The sequence below is a fragment of the Pristiophorus japonicus genome, chromosome 6 (assembly GCF_044704955.1).
Source record: "Pristiophorus japonicus isolate sPriJap1 chromosome 6, sPriJap1.hap1, whole genome shotgun sequence".
In the NCBI taxonomy this organism is placed as follows: Eukaryota; Metazoa; Chordata; class Chondrichthyes; family Pristiophoridae; genus Pristiophorus; species Pristiophorus japonicus.
The window spans coordinates 118,825,227-118,844,514 of NC_091982.1; the positions used below are offsets into that span (position 1 = coordinate 118,825,227).

The following is a 19,288-nucleotide window of genomic DNA, read 5'->3' on the forward strand; positions in this document are numbered from 1 at the left end:
TTCCCACTTAGCTGCACCGCCGGCTCCATGGTAAACCCATGCATGCACGGTAATTTAAATAGGCCACTAGACCCTTAAAGGGCCCGTGTACCCCCCAAAAATGAGATGTAACCTTGCCACACCCACCTTACTTCATCTCGCCCTAACTGCATATCCTTCTATCTCTTTCTACTTCAGCTATCTATCTAGCTTCCCTTTAAATGCATCGGTGGCTCCCTGAGGTAGCGAGTTTCATATACTACCCACTCTCTAGCTAAAGAAGTTTCTCCTGAATTCCTTATTAGATTCATTAGTGACTGTCTTGTATTTATGACCCTAGTTTGGACTCTCCCACTATTGGAAACATCATCTCTGTGTCTACCCTATTGAACCCCTTCATAATTCTAAAAACCGCTATCTGGTCACCCCTTCAACATTCTCCTTCCTAGAGAAGAGAGTCCCAGCCTGTTTAGCCTTTCCTGATAAGTATATCCTTTCAGTTCTTGTATCATCCTTGTAAATCTTTGCCCTTCCCCAGTGCCTCTATATTCTTTCTGCAATCTGGAGACCAGAACTGTTCACGGTACTCTTTTAAGTGTGGTCTAATCAAGGTTCAATACAAGTGTGGCGTAATTTCTCTACTTTTCAATTACATTCGTAAAACACAATTTCCTTCCCAAACACAGTAATTTCTTTAAGTTTAATTGAAGCACTTCTGTAATGATCAGGATGTCCCTCCCCAAGCAAACACTGGCTCCCTTCAATAGACAAAGTATCTCAACAGATGGTCTGTACAGCAATTCTTACAAGGGAACAGTCTATGACATGGACGTCTTTCGGTGAATCAACATTGGAATAGATGGGGAATTAAGTGGAGCCTGAACAAAGGCTCATTAACATACCATGGGCCAATTCAATCACCCTTCCCACTGTGTTTATTTAATTGAACTGTGTATGAAACCTGGTGGAACAACAATTAAATCTGTACAACTGCTTCCGTTCCCAGTGCTCCAAGATGCGGCGTTACGGCTTTGAACTGCGAATGCAGGAGAAGTGCAGCTGTCACCTGGCAGCGGAGAGCGAGCCGGAAATGGAAGAGTGGGTATTGACCCTGAAAAAAATCATTCAGAGTAACTGTGACACCGTGATGTCTGAGAAAAGAAATGGAGAAGCATCTGAAGCCGGACTGGGTAACTAATCCTTGAAGTGCTCTCCCGAACGCGCCGATTGATTTGAGTGTTTGAGCAAGTGAGGCAGCAACATGGGAGACAGTCAAACCAAGATACGGAACAGCCGCCAATTGCATTGACTTGCTCGGAATATTTTCTTTTGTAAAGCATCCCGTGTAGGTCCGTACTGGGGCAGGGACTGAGCCATTTGTTATTGACAAAGTTACAAGGGTTAGGTTGAATCCCACTGAAGGCTGTTGTGTATTTTATACGAAACAAACCAGCATATTGTTTTGCAATTTGTCAGTTGGTGAAAGAGTTTTTATGACTCCACCTTCCACAAGATGGGAAAAAGGCGGTGGGGTGTGGGGGTGAGGACGGGGAGAGGTGGGTGTGGGTGGTGGGGGATGGGGTGGGGAGGTGTTGGCAGGGGAATGGGGTGTGGATGGCGGAAGAGTGTGGGGGGAATGGAGGCTGTGGGGGTGTGTGGGAGGGGGGGTGGGGGACGTGGGAGGGGGGGTGGGGGGGGTGGGAGGGGGGATGAGGTGTGGGAGGGGGGGTGGGAGGGGGGATGGGGTGTGGGGGGTGTGGAAGGGGGGATGGGAGGGGGGATGGGGTGTGGGAGGAGGTGTGGGAGGGGGGATGGGGTGTGGGGGGTGTGGGAGGGGGGATGTGGGAGGGGGGGATGGGTGTGGGGGGTGTGGAAGGGGGGTGGTGGTGGGGGGTGTGGGAGGGGGGGATGGGGTGTGGGGATTGTGGGAGGGGGGGATGGGGTGTGGGGATTGTGGGAGGGGGGGATGGGGTGTGGGGGGTGTGGGAGGGGGAATGGGATGTGGGAGGGGATGGGGGTGTGGGAGGGGGGATGGGGTATGGCGGGGTGTGGGAGGGGGGGATGGGGTATGGCGGGGTGTGTGAGGGAGGTGGGGTATGGCGGGGTGTGGGAGGGAGGTGGGGTATGGCGGGGTGTGGGAGGGGGGGATGGGGTATGGCGGGGTGTGTGAGGGAGGTGGGGTATGGCGGGGTGTGTGAGGGAGGTGGGGTATGGCGGGGTGTGGGAGGGAGGTGGGGTATGGCGGGGTGTGGGAGGGGGGGGATGGGTGAGAGGGGGGTGGTGGGTGTGGAGGATGGGGTATGACGGGGTGGGGGTGGGGGGGGCTGCAGTATCCAGTTCACCTGATGAGGGCTTCCAATGCTAAGCTCCTTGGGCCGCTGTATCGTCCGACAGATATTGGGCTCTAAAGGCAGTTCCTGATTATCAAAGACCTGTGGTCCAATTACAGGAGAGACTGAACCTGAGTGAATATCTACTGCTGCTCTGAAATTTGTAACACCACAGCAAAAGCGGCGAGATAAATAACAATTTAATATTTTTCGTTGTGTTTAGTGAGGACGTTGCACACCTCTCTCAGGGCGCTAAGCCGGCTGGGCAAGCGAAAATCCCAAGCTAAATATTGACTAGGACACTGATAGTACCCCGTGATCTTAAATATTCACCCAGAATTGGCCTCTGTTGAACATCTCATCCTAAAAAGTGACTCTTCCAGCAATGCAGCACTCCCCAACTGAGTATTAGATGATGTGCTCAAGTCCTAGAGTGTACCGAATAATTGCCCGTGTAACCTGTTCTTGCTGCACTGTGTAAAGCCAATTCTTCACTGCTATCAGGACAGGTGCAGACAGTGCAGATGGAAGAGTTCACTGAAATACACGTCAATGAAGTGCATTTATTTGACAGCTGAATAAAATGCTCGTTTGAAGTGCAAAAGTAAAATGCAAAATGCTTTGCTGTGAGCTTGTGACTGACTTGTTGGTCGTCAATAGAGCCAGTAGAATGTGAGTTACCCGCTCCATAACCGGCCTGAGGCCACCTTGGTCAGGAGCTGGGTTTTTGATCTAACCTGCGCCCTGGATGACATAGAAACATAGAACCATAGAAACATAGAATATAGGTGCAGGAGTAGGCCATTCGGCCCTTCGAGCCTGCACCACCATTCAATAAGATCATGGCTGATCATTCCCTCAGTACCCCTTTCCTGCTTTCTCCATACCCTCAGTACCCCTTTCCTGCTTTCTCCATACCCTCGATCCCTTTAGCCGTAAGGGTCATATCTAACTCCCTCTTGAATATATCCAATGAACTGGCATCAACAACTCTCTGCGGTAGGGAATTTCACAGGTTAATAACTCCCTGAGTGAAGAAGTTACTCCTCATCTCAGTCCTAAATGGCTTACCCTTATCCTTAGACTATGTCCCTTGGTTCTGGAGTTCCCTAACATCGGGAACATTCTTCCTGCATCTAACCTGTCCAGTCCCATCAGAATTTTATAAGAACATAAGAATTAGGAACAGGAGTAGGCCATCTAGCCCCTCGAGCCTGCTCCGCCATTCAATAAGATCATGGCTGATCTGGCTGTGGACTCGGCTCCACTTACCCGCCCTCTCCCCGTAACCCTTAATTCCCTTATTGGTTAAAAATCTATCTATCTGTGACTTGAATACATTCAATGAGCTAACCTCAACTGCTTCCCTGGGCAGAGAATTCCACAGATTCATAACCCTCTGGTAGAAGAAATTCCTTCTCAACTCGGTTTTAAATTGGCTCCCCCGTATTTTGAGGCTGTGCCCCCTAGTTCTAGTGTCCCCTACCAGTGGAAACAACCTCTCTGCCTCTATCTTGTCTATCCCTTTCATGATTTTAAATGTTTCTATAAGATCACCCCTCATCCTTCTGAACTCCAACGAGTAAAGACCCAGTCTACTCAATCTATCATCATAAGGTAACCCCCTCATCTCCGGAATCAGCCTCGTGAATCGTCTCTGTACCCCCTCCAAAACCAGTATACCCTTCCTTAAGTAAGGTGACCAAAACTGCACGCAGTACTCCAGGTGCGGCCTTACCAATACCCTATACAGTTGCAGCAGGACCTCCCTGCTTTTGTACTCCATCCCTCTCGCAATGAAGGCCAACATTCCATTCGCCTTCCTGATTACCTGCTGCACCTGCAAACTAACCTTTTGGGATTCATGCACAAGGACTCCCAGGTCCCTCTGCACCTCAGCATGTTGTCATTTCTCCCCATTCAAATAATATTCCCTTTTACTGTTTTGTTTCCCAAGGTGGATGACCTCACACTTTCCGACATTGTATTCCATCTGCCAAACTTTAGCCCATTCGCTTAACCTATCCAAATCTCTTTGCAGCCTCTCTGTGTCCTCTACACAACCCGCTTTCCCACTAATATTAGTGTCATCTGAAAATTTTTTTACACTACACACTGTCCCCTCTTCCAGGTCATCTATATATATTGTAAACAGTTGTGGTCCCAGCACCAATCCCTGTGGCACACCACGAACCACCAATTTCCAACCCAAAAAGGACCCATTTATCCCGACTCTGCTTTCTGTTCACCAGCCAATTCTCTATCCATGCTAATACATTTCCTCTGACTCCGCGAACCTTTATCTTCTGCAGTAACCTTTTGTGTGGCACCTTATCGAATGCCTTTTGGAAATCTAAATACACCACATCCATCGGTACACCTCTATCCACCATGATCATTATATCCTCAAAGAATTCCAGTAAATTAGTTAAACATGATTTCCCCTTCATGAATCCATGTTGCATCTGCTTGATTGCACTATTCCTATCTAGATGTCCCGCTATTTCTTCCTTAATGATAGTTTCAAGCATTTTCCCCACTCCAGATGTTAAACTAACTGGCCTATAGTTACCTGCCTTTTGTCTGCCCCCCTTTTTTAAACAGAGGCGTTACATTAGCTGCTTTCCAATCCGCTGGTACCTCCCCAGAGTCCAGAGAATTTTGGTAGATTATAACGAATGCATCTGCTATAACTTCCGCCATCTCTTTTAATAACCTGGGATGCATTTCATCAGGACCAGGAGACTTGTCTACCTTGAGTCCCATTAGCCTGTCCAGCACTACACCTCTAGTGATAGTGATTGTCTCAAGGTCCTCCCTTCCCACATTCCTGTGACCAGCAATCTTTGGCATGGTTTTTGTGTATTCCACTGTGAAGACCGAAGCAAAATAATTGTTTAAGGTCTCAGCCATTTCCACATTTCCCATTATTAAATCCCCCTTCTCATCTTCTAAGGGACCAACATTTACTTTAGTCACTTTTCCGTTTTATATATCTGTAAAAGCTTTTACTATCTGTTTTTATGTTTTGCGCAAGTTTACCTTCGTAATCTTTCCTTTCTTTATTGCTTTTTTAGTCATTCTTTGCTGTTATTTAAAATTTTCACAATCCTCTAGTTTCCCACTAACCTTGGCCACCTTATACGTATTGGTCTTTGATTTGATACTCTCCTTTATTTCCTTGGTTATCCACGGCTGGTTATCCCTTCTCTTACCGCCCTTCTATTTCACAGGAATATATTTTTGTTGCGCACTATGAAAGAGCTCCTTAAAAGTCCTCCACTGTTCCTCAATTGTGCCACCGTTTAGTCTGCGTTTCCAGTCTACTTTAGCCAACTATGCCCTCATCCCACTGTACTCCCCTTTAAGCATAGTATGCTCGTCTCTGACACAACTTCCTCACCCTCAATCTGTATTACAAATTCAACCATACTGTGATCACTCATTTCGAGAGGATCTTTTACTAGGAGGTCGTTTATTTTTCCTGTCTCATCTAAGATTGATGTATATTGTAAAGAGCTGGGGTCCCAGCACTGAGCCCTACGGCACTCCACTAGTCACTGCCTGCCATTCTGAAAAGGACCCGTTTATCCCGACTCTCTGCTTTGTCTCTACCAACCAGTTCTCTATCCACGTCAGTACATTACCCCCAATACCATGTGCTTTGATTTTGCACATCAATCTCTTGTGTGGGGCCTTGTCAAAAGCCTTTTGAAAGTCCAAATACACCACATCCACTGGTTCTCCCTTGTCCACTCTACTAGTTACATCCTCAAAAAATTCTAGAAGATTTGTCAAGCAGGATTTCCCTTTCATAAATCCATGCTGACTTAGACCGATCCCGTCACTGCTTTCCAAATGTGCTGCTATTTCATCTTTAATAATTGATTCCAACATTTTCCCCACTACCGATGTCCGGCTAACTGGTCTATAATTACCCATTTTCTTTCTCCCTCCTTTCTTAAAAAGTGGTGTTATATTAGTTACCCTCCAGTCCACAAGAACCGATCCAGAGTCGATAGACTGTTGGAAAATGATCCATCATTTCTAGGGCCACTTCCTTAATTACTCTGCGATACAGACTATCAGTTCCCGGGGATTTATCAGCCTTCAATCCCATCAATTCCCCTAACACAATTTCCCGCCTAGTAAGGATTTCTTTCAGTTCCTCCTTTTCACTAAACCCTCGGCCTCCTAGTATTTCCGGAAGGTGATTTGTGTCTTCCTTCGTGAAGACAGAACCAAAGTATTTGTTTAACTGGTCTGCCATTTCTTTGTTCCCCATTATAAATTCACCTGACTCTTGACTGCAAAGGACCTATGTTTGTTGTAGAAGGAAATAAAACTTAAAATAAAACAGAAAAAGGAGGCTTATGACAAAAGTCAGGAACAAGATTCACTTAATAACACGGAAGATTATGGAAGGTACAGGAGTAAATTGAAAAAGTTAATATGGGAGGCAAAGGGAGGTTACGAGAGAGGTTAGCAGGCCACGTTAAGTTGAAGAATAAAACATTTTATAAACATATAAAGTGTAAGCGGGAAAAAGTTGGGCCTTTTAGGGGCCCAAAAGGAAATCTTCATGTCGAGGCACAGGACACAGCTAAAGTATTATACTTTGCGTCTGTCTTCACAAAAGAAGCGGATGGTGCGAAGGTTACACTAAAAGAAGAGAGGGAAGTTATGGACAGGATAGCAATAGATCGAGAAGAAGTTTTAAAAGATTAGCATTACTGAAAGTTGGGAAGTCACCTGGTCCAGATGGAATGCAACTTTGGTTGCTGAAAGAAGCAAAAATAGAAATAGCAGAGGCATTGTCACAATCTTTCAATCGTCATTGGATACAGGAGTGGTGCTGGAGGACTGTGGAGGATTGCTAATGTTATCCCACTGTTCACAAAGGGGAGAGCGGTAAATCAGGAAACTATAGGCCAGTCAGCCTAACATTGGTGGGGAAGTTACTGGAAACCATTATCAGGGACAAAATAAACTTGCATTTGGAAAGGCATGGGTTAATCGAGGATTTGTTAAAAGGCAAATCATGTATGAGTAACTTGATTGAATTATTTGATGAGGTAACAGAGAAGTTTGATTAAGGTAGTGCAGTAGATGTAAGTATGGACTTTTGGAAAGCATTGGACAAAGTGCCACACAGAGTTTATTAAGCAGATGGAAGCCCGTGGAGCTAAAGGGACAGTGGTAGTGTGGATACAGAATTGGCTCAGTGACAGGAAGCAGAGTGTGGATGTGGATAGATGTTTTTCAGACTGGGAGGTGGTTTACTGTGGTGTTCCCCAAGAGTCAGTTTTGGGTCCATTGCCCTTCTCAATTTTTTTATCAATAACCTAGACTCGGGTGTCTGGAGCAGCATTATAAAGTTTGCAGATGATATAAAACTTGGCAACATAATGGATAGTAATGAGGATGGCTGTAGACAGGCAGGATGGTGAAATGGGAATAAATATGATCGATGGAATGGAGTTTGGAGATGTGTGAAGTGATGCTCTTTTGGAGGTTTAATATGGAAAGACAGTAAACTATAAATGGCACAATTTTGAAAAGTGTAGATGAGCAGAGAGACCCTGGTGTGCATATACACAAAGCCTTAGAGATGGCAGGGCAAGTTAATAAGGCAGTTAATAAACCGTATGGGTTACTTGGATTTATAAATAGATGCAAAAAATATAAAAGCAAAGAGATAATGCTGGAACTTTATAATCACTGGTTAGGCCTCAGCCGGGCCCCACATTTCAGGAAAGATGTAAAGGCCTTAGAAAGGGTACAGAGGAGGTTTACCAGGATGTTACCAGGGAGAGGTTCAAAAAGTTAGGACTGTTCTCCTTGGAACAGAGAGGTTACCTAATAGAGGTTTTCAAGATGATGAGAGGTTTTGATCGAGTAGATGGAGAAAATCTGTTCCCTCTGGCAAGTGGGTCAATAACCAGTGGTCATGGATTTAAAATCATTGGACAAAGATCTCGAGGGGTGATGAGGAGAAATGTTTTCACTCGGAGTGTCGTCGGGATCTGGAATGCTCTCACTGACAAGGTGGTGGAAGCTGACTCCATAGATAATTTTAGCAGGGAATTGAGCAGGTACTGGAGGATGAGGAACTTACAGGGTTACGGACAGAAAGCAGAGGTGTGGGAATAAGCACGGCTGCTCTTTCAAAAAGCCAGCACAGGCACAACAGGCCTAATGGACTCTACCTGGACTGTAAGTTTTTGTGATGCTATGATAAGGTTGTGGGTTCACTCCCCATTGTGGACTTTGTCAGAGGTGCCAATTTTTGAGTGAGACGTTAAACCCTCTCAGGAGGACGTCAAAGATCCTATTCGAAGAAGAGCAGGGGAGTTTATCTCCGGTGTCCTGGTCAATATTTATCCCTCAACCAACATCACCAAAACAGATCATGTGGAGCTTCGTGCCCTTGCTGTGTGTGGGATCTTGCCATGCGCATACTCTGACCTAACCGTGACAGCCCTTTATGGCTGTCAAGTTCTCTGGGCCACCCTGAGGACATGGAAGGTGCTACCTAATAACAAGCTTGTTCTGACCGACTACTGCGGCTGGCCAGAGGTAAGGTTACCTGAAAACTTGTGTTTGATTTCTAGATGAAGATTCCTTCAGCCAAGGGAAGTCTGAAAGCATGATGGCGAGTTTAGAGAAAAGCATGCACCCCGAATTAATGAAGGTATTCGCGCTTTTAATTATTTAACTAGCTCCGTCAGAAATGTGCTCTGACCCTCAGCAGCTGCATTGTGCAAATGATGACCGTGCATTGCCTGGAAATGTGAGGGTAGATTTTCAGCTTGAAGCTAGCATCTCAGATGGTCGCTGCTTCTAGAAACCGCCCGATATTCAATTTAACTAGAACGGGCTGATCTGCATTGCTGGCTTCACGCCCCCAGGCGGCAAGTTTTGAATTTGCCTCATAGTGTGAAGTTTCATCCCTCCATCATCCTACATGAAAATATTGCACAGCACTGAACTTTCACACAACGCAAAAGTAATTTCAAAGTGGATCGGTAAACACAGCTGTATTTCAAACTAGATTTTGTTTCTTGAAGACTTCAATCAATTTATTTGTGGTTAGGTTCCCTGATATTCTGTCACCTGGTCGTCTGAATTTTTTCCTACAGATGTGTTGGTTGTACTTGTGCATATTTCCCCGTGACTCTGTCCCGCCGCGCCCCGTGACTCTGTCCCACCATGCTCCCGTGACTCTGTCCCGCCGCGCCCCCGTGACTCTGTCCCGCCGCGCCCCCGTGACTCTGTCCCACCATGCTCCCGTGACTCTGTCCCGCCGCGCCCCCGTGACTCTGTCCCGCCGCGCCCCCGTGACTCTGTCCCACCATGCTCCCGTGACTCTGTCCCACCATGCTCCCGTGACTCTGTCCCGCCGCGCCCCCGTGACTCTGTCCCGCCGCGCCCCCGTGACTCTGTCCCGCCGCGCCCCCGTGACTCTGTCCCGCCGCGCCCCCGTGACTCTGTCCCACCGCGCCCCCGTGACTCTGTCCCGCCGCGCCCCAGTGACTCTGTCCCGCCGCGCCCCCGTGACTCTGTCCCGCCGCGCCCCCGTGACTCTGTCCCGCCGCGCCCCGTGACTCTGTCCCGCCGCGCCCCCGTGACTCTGTCCCGCCGCGCCCCCGTGACTCTGTCCCGCCGCGCCCCCGTGACTCTGTCCCGCCGCGCCCCCGTGACTCTGTCCCGCCGCGCCCCCGTGACTCTGTCCCGCCGCGCCCCCGTGACTCTGTCCCGCCGCGCCCCCGTGACTCTGTCCCGCCGCGCCCCCGTGACTCTGTCCCGCCGCGCCCCGTGACTCTGTCCCGCCGCGCCCCCGTGACTCTGTCCCGCCGCGCCCCGTTCTGGTGAATGAACCAAATTCTGTATGCTCTGCCTTTTCCAATATTAGCAAGATGCCAATTTTTGCACTTGGTCCTGAATGTTATATGGTGTACGTCCATTGTGTTTTACCCCCAGGGCAGGCCCTAACACACCTGGGATTCTTGAGACGCTTGCGAGGGAGGGTTAGCTGAGGTGGTTCCCCGTGGCCTTTTTTACAATTTAACCATCTCCTCGGCGGGCTGCAATCAAGACTAAAGAGTCCCACCTACCCTTCAGGGTGGAAGGAAAACCACCCACACACATTGGACACAAGTACCCCTCAATGGATGTCAACCCAGTGTTCAGAGCTGGCGCTGTGGTCTCCACTCGCCAGGGCCGACTGGAGTGGGGTCCCAACCCAATCCTTCTGACCGAGAGGCTGGAATACTAACTCAGTCATTGCTCACTCCGTCTGGACATGATTACTCCACTGGATTTCGACCCAGTATTTAGAAACCATGTTCTAGTCTATATTCTCTCAAGTTTAGAAGAATGAGAGGTGATCTCATTGAAACATACACAATTCTTAGAGAGCGTGACAGGGTAGATGCAGGGAGGATGTTTCCCCTGGCTGAGGAGTCTAGAACACAGGGTCACAGTCTCAGAAAAAGGGGTCGGCCATTTAGGACTGAGATGAGGAGAAACTTCTTCACTCAGAGTGTGGTGAATCTTTGGGTTGTTGCTGCTCAGTCTTTGAGTATATTCAAGACAGAGATCGATAGATTTTTGGATATTAAGGGAATCAAGGGATATGGGATAGTGCAGGCAAGTGGAGTTGAGGTAGAAGATCTTATTTGCTACGCACCCTTTCTTCCTGGGGATTAAAGTTTTAAATTTAATTAAAGGAAGGGAAAATGAGTCCAAATGTTTGCAGACTCTTGTACCATCTGGAAGACCGTTCCTGTCTTTTAAATATAAAAACAAATTCATCCTAGCACCAAAACCAACAAAACTTTCCCTAAGGCAGGAGATAGTTAGTCAGGTGAGATCATTTCTGAGCTTTCACAATTGACTTGAAAACTTGTTAAGTGTAAGTAATTGAAAATGAGATGTTGTGAATTACTGTATTAATAACAGTCGAGTAAAAGGTGGTTCAAAACCAGCCATTGCGCACTCACTGCAGATGCGAGCACTGCTGTGGGAGGTGGGTGTTTGTGGGAAGATGGTGAGTGGATAGTTTAGAGAAGGGGGGAAATAAAGGAGCTGTAGTGCCTGTTACACACACCTCCCCATTAACAGATGGGGTGTATAATGGGCGGCCAATCCACTACTGCCGTTACAGTCAGTGTCAGAGGGGTAATGCTGGCAGGTCGCCATCATGATCCACCACAAATTCCGGGCCAATATTGGTCCCTTGGAAGAGTTTGTGTGTCGGATTTCCATAATTGAGACGGATGCTGGTGCGTGAAGCCTAACCCAGATGTTTATGAATCGGGGTCTGTTGGGTGGACCATATCCTTATGTTGTACCTTACAATAAAGTAGTTTGGATACAAGGTATTTCTAATAGCCCCTATATCGGACTGTTATAATGGCAGAGATTCTATCGAGCGATCCCACAGAGCTGTGCTCCATCATCTTCAAGCACGCTATCCGCTTGGATAGGATTCACACTTCCTCCTCTTTAGTCCTTGAATGAGCTTTATTTGTAAAGAATTTCTAGCTCTTCCCAATACAGTATTTTGACATTTAAAAGCTTGGCTTTGAAGTGAGGTAAACCATGTTATAAAGAAACAAGCTAATATTGTGTATGTTTGTTTCTAGTATGCCCGAGAATCGGATTACCTCAATAAACTCAGCAGGAATGAAGGCAGATGCAAACTGTTTGCGATGGATCCAGAGACACAGGTAGAATTGGTCCACAGATTTAAAGCTACAAGTGCCTTGTAAAATTTAGGGTTCCGGAGTGTAAATGTACTGGCCCATCCTACATGGGTTCTGCTTTGAGTTTATTGAATGGAGTGTTTTATCTCAGTGTTTATAAGAGGTGGTTTGATAATTATGGCAAAGAATTCTGCAGCGTTTAGTGTTGGACTGTATAGCATTTAACTCGCCCATGGGGGAGAGACCAATGGCGGTTAAGTTTATTTGTGCCCTTCGAAATTATGCAAGATTAGGTCGAGTTAGTGCAAGAGATGTATAAACATAGCTTGGATAAGTGGTGCTCCATCAGCTTGGCACGTAATGCGCGAGGGATTTGTGATTTTCCATTCCCTTCACTGAAAACTTTTGGGATCAGAGCTTTGATAAGTGCTATTTGCTGTTGTGCATTAGATTCATTGCTGACAGTTGAACATTACTTTTTAGTCAGGTTTTACAAACAAAACTCAACGGACTCGAATTTGAATGAAATATTTCTGCATATTTATAACTAGACGGAGTGTTTGAGAATTATGAATTGCAACACAATTGGTTATACTTAACCTATTAAATATTCAAGTGCTGGACTATATTTTGACAGTGTGTGTACAGTTAGATCATCAGTAAAACACCCATTTTAATTTGTACTGGTTCAATTTCTTAAATATTTTCCATTCTGGTCCATTTGTGCCGTGAGCTATTTTCTAAACTTGGGTCCGATTCGAAAAATATGAAAAATGAAAAGCATGAAGTTGATTCTTCATGTGGGAAATAATCTGTTGAGAAAAACAAAAGCCTTTTTGTCAGGGAGTTCTGCCGTTCGCAGTCATGTTCTGTGTCCACTGTATCATAGGAATTTGATCATGGTTTTGCAAGTACTTTGATCCCATTTTTTTTTCTATTATTTCGCCCGTCTCTGACCTTGCCTCAGCTCATCCGCTGCTGAAACCCTCCCCGATGCCTTTGTTACTTCTAGACTTGACTATTCCAATGCACTCCTGGCTGGCCTCCCACATTCTACCCTACATAAACTTGAGATCATCTAAACCTCAGCAGCCCGTGTCCTAACTTGCACCAAGTCCCACTCACCCATCACCCCTGTGCTCGCTGACCTACATTGGCTGCCGGTTAAGTAACGCCTCTATTTCAAAATTCTCATCCTTGTTTACAAATCCCTCCACGGCCTCGCCCCTCCCTATCTCCATAATCTCTTTCTGCCTCACAACCCTCCCCCGAGATATCTGCGCTCCTCTAATTCTGCCCTCTTGAGCATCCCTGATTATAATCACTCAACTATTGGTGGCCATGCTTTCTGTTACCTAGACCCCAAGCTCTGGAACTCCCTCCCTAAACCTCTCCGCCTCTCTACCTCTCTTTCCTCCTTTAAGACGCTCCTTAAAACCTAACTTTTTGACCATGGTCATCTGCCATAATTTTTTCTTATGTGGCTCGGTGTCAAATTTATCTGTGTTAATAAGTACATAAGAACATAAGAAATAGGAGCAGGAGTAGGCCATATGGCCTCTTGAGCCTGCTCCACCATTTAATACGATCATGGCTGATCCGATCATGGACTCAGGTCCATTTTCCTGCCTGCTCCCCATAACCCCTTATTCCCTTATTGGTGAAGAAATTGTCTATCTCTGTCTTAAGTTTATTCAGTGTCCCAGCTTCCACAGCTCTCTGAGGCAGTGAATTCCACAGATTTACAACCCTCAGAGAAGAAATTTCTCCTCGTCTGTTTTAAATGGGCGGCCTCTTATTCTAAGATCATGCCCTCTAGTTCTAATCTCCCCCATCAGTGGAAACATCCTCTCTGCATCCACCTTATCAAGCCCCCCCCCTAATCTTATACGTTTCAATAAGATCGCCTCTCATTCTCCTGAACTCCAATGAGTAGAAGCCCAATTCAAACTTTCCTCATAAGTCAACCCTCTCATTCCCGGAATCAACCTAGTGAACCTTCTCTGAACTGCCTCCAAAGCAAGTATATCCTTTCGTAAATATGGAAACCAAAACTGTACGCAGTAACACTGCTGTGAAGAGTCTTGAGATGTTTTACTATGTTAAAGGTGCTATATAAATAAATGTTGTTATTAATGAAGCCTGCATGTGTAGGCTCAGCAATGAGCCATCATTCCCAAGTTAGCCGTCACAGTAAATCATAGAAACATAGAAACATAGAAAATAGGTGCAGGAGTAGGCCATTCGGCCCTTCTAGCCTGCACCGCCATTCAATGAGTTCATGGCTGAACATGCAACTTCAGTACCCCATTCCTGCTTTCTCACCATACCCCTTGATTCCCCTAGTAGTAAGGACTTCATCTAACTCCTTTTTGAATATATTTAGTGAATTGGCCTCAACAACTTTCTGTGGTAGAGAATTCCACAGGTTCACCACTCTCTGGGTGAAGGAATTCCTCCTCATCTCAGTCCTAAATGGCTTCCCCCTTATCCTTAGACTGTGTCCCCTGGTTCTGGACTTCCCCAACATTGGGAACATTCTTCCTGCATCTAACCTGTCTAAACCCATCAGAATTTTAAACGTTTCTATGAGGTCCCCTCTCATTCTTCTGAACTCCAGTGAATACAAGCCCAGTTGATCCAGTCTTTCTTGATAGGTCAGTCCCGCCATCCCGGGAATCAGTCTGGTGAACCTTCGCTGCACTCCCTCAATAGCAAGAATGTCCTTCCTCAGGTTAGGAGACCAAAACTGTACACAATACTCCAGGTGTGGCCTCACCAAGGCCCTGTACAATTGTAGCAACACCTCCCTGCCCTTGTACTCAAATCCCCTCGCTATGAAGGCCAACATGCCATTTGCTTTCTTAACCGCCTGCTGTACCTGCATGCCAACCTTCAATGACTGATGTACCATGACACCCAGGTCTCGTTGCACCTCTCCTTTTCCTAATCTGTCACCATTCAGATAATAGTCTGTCTCTCTGTTTTTACCACCAAAGTGGATAACCTCACATTTATCCACATTATACTTCATCTGCCATGCATTTGCCCACTCACCTAACCTATCCAAGTCGCTCTGCAGCCTCATAGAATCCTCCTTGCAGCTCACACTGCCACCCAACTTAGTGTCATCCGCAAATTTGGAGATACTACATTTAATCCCCTCGTCTAAATCATTAATGTACAATGTAAACAGCTGGGGCCCCAGCACAGAACCTTGCGGTACCCCACTAGTCACTGCCTGCCATTCTGAAAAGTCCCCATTTACTCCTACTCTTTGCTTCCTGTCTGACAACCAGTTCTCAATCCATGTCAGCACACTACCCCCAATCCCATGTGGACATGTTTATATCCTGAGGAGATTGAGCTGGAGACCCCTGAGCTGTGCATCATTTGATGTGTTTCTTCTCTTCGCATGTCATGGCCACAGAGCTCGAAACGACCCTTCTTGCAAGAGTTCTTCAGTTGATTGTTGCAGGGCATTCAAGATGAGTAAGCAGCCTTGCACTGGTTAACATGTCAGTTGATGTAGATATAGCAACAAGAGCCGTTATTGTCAAAACAAGGCAAAAGCGATAAAGAAAAATGGGCAGTTGCAGTACACCCACCATCTGGATGCAGAGCAATGTAGGAAGAGGCTTGACAGTTCCATGTGTGCTGTCTCGAAACTGAAAGAACTGGAGGAATAAAAGATTACACCAAGGTTTCAAAGAAATACATTGTGTGGCACGTTCTAACTCATTCATTGGCTCTCTCCCTGGGGATGCCAGCTATTTTATTTCTGTGTTTTTGTTTTCAGAAACTAGATTTTTCAGGAATTGAACCAGATGTGAGACCACTTGAGGAGAAGTTTGGCAAGCGCTTTATGGTAAAATGCCATGACTTGACTTTTACTCTTCAAGGCTGTGTGAGTGAGCAGCCAGATGGCACCCCGACAAATGTAAGTTGTGCTCAATGGTTCCCTGTTTGCCTCGGTCTGTGCCAGTTAGAAATACTCACTTTTACATGGCAACCTGTGCAAGAAGTATAAAAGCTCTATTTATATATGGCAGGATGCAACTAAAAGATTGATGCTTACTTGTAATAATAAAAATTGTTCCTATTAAACAGTGAGACATAAATGGGAAGAAAGAACTTGTCTTATTATCATGTCCCAAAGCGCTTCGTAGCCAATGGATTATTTTGAGTTGCTGCAGGTCTCGTTTTGTAGGCGAAATGACCGCCGTTTTGCACAGCAAGATCCAACAGGCAGTAACGAGATGAATAATCAATCCATCTACTTTTCACCCAATCATAGAATCCTACAGCACAGAAGTCGGCCATTTGGCCCATTGTGCCTGTGACAGAGTTATTCAATTAGTCCCACTCCCCTACTCTTTACCCCATAGCCCTGTAAATCATTTCTTTTCAAGTATCTTATCAGATTCCCTCTCGAAAGTTAAGATCGAATCTGCTTCCACCATCCTTTCAGGCAGTACATTCCAGATCATAATACATCAATATGTAAAAAACATTCTCTCCATTTCCTATCTGATTCTTTTGCCACACACCGTAACTCTGTGTCTTCTGGTTACCGAACCTCCTGCCACTGGAAACAGCCCCTCCTTATTTACTCTTTTTCAAAACCCCTCACAATTTTGAACAGCTCAATTCCTTAACCTTCTCTGCTCTAAGGACTACAATTCCAACTTCTCCAGTCTCTATATATAACTGAAGTCCCTCATCCCTGGTCCTATTCAAGTAAATCTCTTCTGCAACCTCTCAAAGGCCTTGACATCCTTCCTAAAGTGCATTGCCCAGAATTGGACAAAATACTCCAGCTAAGTCCGAATCAGTGATTTATAAAGGTTTAACCTAACTTCCTCGCTTTTGTATTTTAAGCCTTTGTTTATAAAGTGAAAGTTCCCGCATTAGCTTGTATCAACATCCTGTCACCTTCACTTATGGTGTTGGTTGAGAGGAAATTGTTGGCCAGAACACCATGGGACTCCCAATAGTGTCATGGGCTCATTGATCCAGGCAGGCTCTCAGTTTAATCTCACCTCCAAAGAACAGCCCCTCTGTGAATTCACTACTTCATCAACACTGCACTGAAGCATCAACTCATATTATGGGCCCAAGTCCTAAACTTCAGCTTCAGAGGCAAGAATGCAACCAACTGAGGAGCCTATTATCAACAAGGGCAGACATCGGCGACGAGGTTCAACACCGCCTCCAGTACGCCAGCGCAGAATTCAGTCGCCTGAGGAAGAGAGTTTTCGAAGATCAGGCCCTCAAATCTTGCACCAAGCTCATGGTGTACAGGGCTGCAGTGATACCCGTCCTCCTGTATGGCTCAGAGACATGAACTATATACAGTAGACACCTCAAATCGCTGGAGAAATACCACCAACGATGTCTCCGCAAGATCCTGCAAATCCCCTGGGAGGACAGATGCACCAGCGTTCATGTTCTCGATCAGGCCAACATCCCCAGCATCGAAACACTGACTACACACGACCAGCTCCATTGGGCGGGCCACATTGTCTGCATGCCCGATACGAGACTCCCAAAGCAAGCGCTCTACTCTGAACTCCTGCATAGCAAGCAAGCCAAAGGTGGCAGAGGAAACGTTTCAAGGACACCCTCAAAGCCTCCTTGATAAAATGCAACATCCCCACCGACTCCTGGGAGACCCTGGCCAAAGACCGCCCTAAGTGGAGAAAGAGCATCCGGGAGGACACTGAGCACCTCGAGTCTCATCGCCGAGAGCATGCAGAAACCAAGCGCAGGCAGCGTGCGACAAACCAGACTCCCCAGCCACCCTTTCCTCCAACAACTGTCTGTCCCACCTGTGACACAGACTATAATTCACGTATTGGACTGTTCAGTCACTTGAGAACTAACTTTGAGTGGAAAAAAGTCTTCCTCGATTTTGAGGGGCTGCCTATGATGATAAGGTTGATGCCCTGATGTAATTCCTCAGCATGATTGTAGGTGCAAACCTACCAAAATAAGTAATGATATCATGTTTGCTGCGATATCAGTTCTAATAGCCAGACCCATTCCCGATTACAATAAGATTCCCATCAGCAAATATCTCCTGTATACTCACAAACCGGAGCTGAGTGGTATTAAAGCAGGAACCATGTGGCTCCCATTTGCAGCCACTAATGTTTTTGAGCGGTTCGATCTGTTCTGGTTTGCGGAAATTCTGTTGCTACAAATACTTGAGCTTCAAATTCTAAACTGGCAATGCTGCAGGAACCTCATTGCAAGGTGTATCTGACCTGCTGTAATGTTTGCTTCGTGAGTTCTTTGCTTACGAATTCATAGCCACACATTAAGAACGAGTTGGTTTATTAGCAAAAGGTTTAACAATCACACTACACATTAACAGTTCATCCACCAGGCTCACAACCAACTGCCTCATCATGGATCCCCCAAACCCAACTAGCTGTGGTTTTATTGAGTCCCGTGAGCATCACGTGACTGGCTAAGCCCCTCCCAACTCAACTGCTCTACAACTATTTTATGTTGTATCAGTAATAATAAAGTGCCCCCTGATTAAAGGGGAGGTCACACTCCAAAACTTTTCAAGTGCACCCTTGTTTTTTCTTTAAGGGCACTAAAAACACAAATTATACAAGTGCCCCCTGGCTGAAAGGTGGGGGTGGGGGGGCGGGGTGCACTAAAACTTTGGACATGGTTCAAATTAAAATTTGGTTGCCGGCGGTGATGATGCACTCCAGTCCCTCCGGCGCCCACCTCTCGGAATGCCACGAGCGTACCGGTGGACAGCGTGTGATCCATCTCCAGGGACACCCTGGCTCGGATGTAACCGCGGAAGAGAGGCAGGCAATTGGGCTGAACGACCCCCTCGAACGCCCGCTGCCTAGACCGCTTGATGGCCCCCTTGACCATGCCCAGATGCAGTCCTACGAGGAGGCCTTCCGAACTGCCCGCTCCGCTCCGCTCCGCACAGGATGCCGAAAGATCAGGAGTGTGGGACTGAAGTGCAACCAGAATTTGAGGAGCAGCCCCATCAGATATTGGAAGAGGGGCTGCAACCTCACACATTCAACATATACATGGAACACAGGCTCCTCTAGACTGCAGAAATTGCAGGCGGCCTGAGAGCCCGTGAACCGACTTAAAAACTTATTGCACTAGTCAGAGTAGGAATCGCAGGATAGCTCAGATGAATACGTGGCTTGAGGAGTGGTGCAGAAGGGAGGGATTCAAATTCCTGGGACATTGGAACCGGTTCTGGGGGAGGTGGGACCAGTA

The 19,288-nt window shown here is 46.5% G+C and overlaps 1 protein-coding gene across 2 annotated transcripts in view; it reads left to right on the forward strand.

The window, feature by feature from the left end:
* LOC139265766 (dedicator of cytokinesis protein 11-like) overlaps positions 1-19,288 on the forward strand; it is a 304,412-nt gene that overhangs the window by 93,029 nt on the left and 192,095 nt on the right. For both annotated transcript variants that reach the window (XM_070883138.1, XM_070883139.1), the window contains exons 8-11: positions 986-1,169; positions 8,924-9,003; positions 11,960-12,043; positions 15,819-15,959. In XM_070883138.1, the coding sequence (XP_070739239.1) occupies positions 986-1,169; positions 8,924-9,003; positions 11,960-12,043; positions 15,819-15,959 (489 nt within the window). The remainder of the gene's footprint in view (positions 1-985; positions 1,170-8,923; positions 9,004-11,959; positions 12,044-15,818; positions 15,960-19,288) is intronic.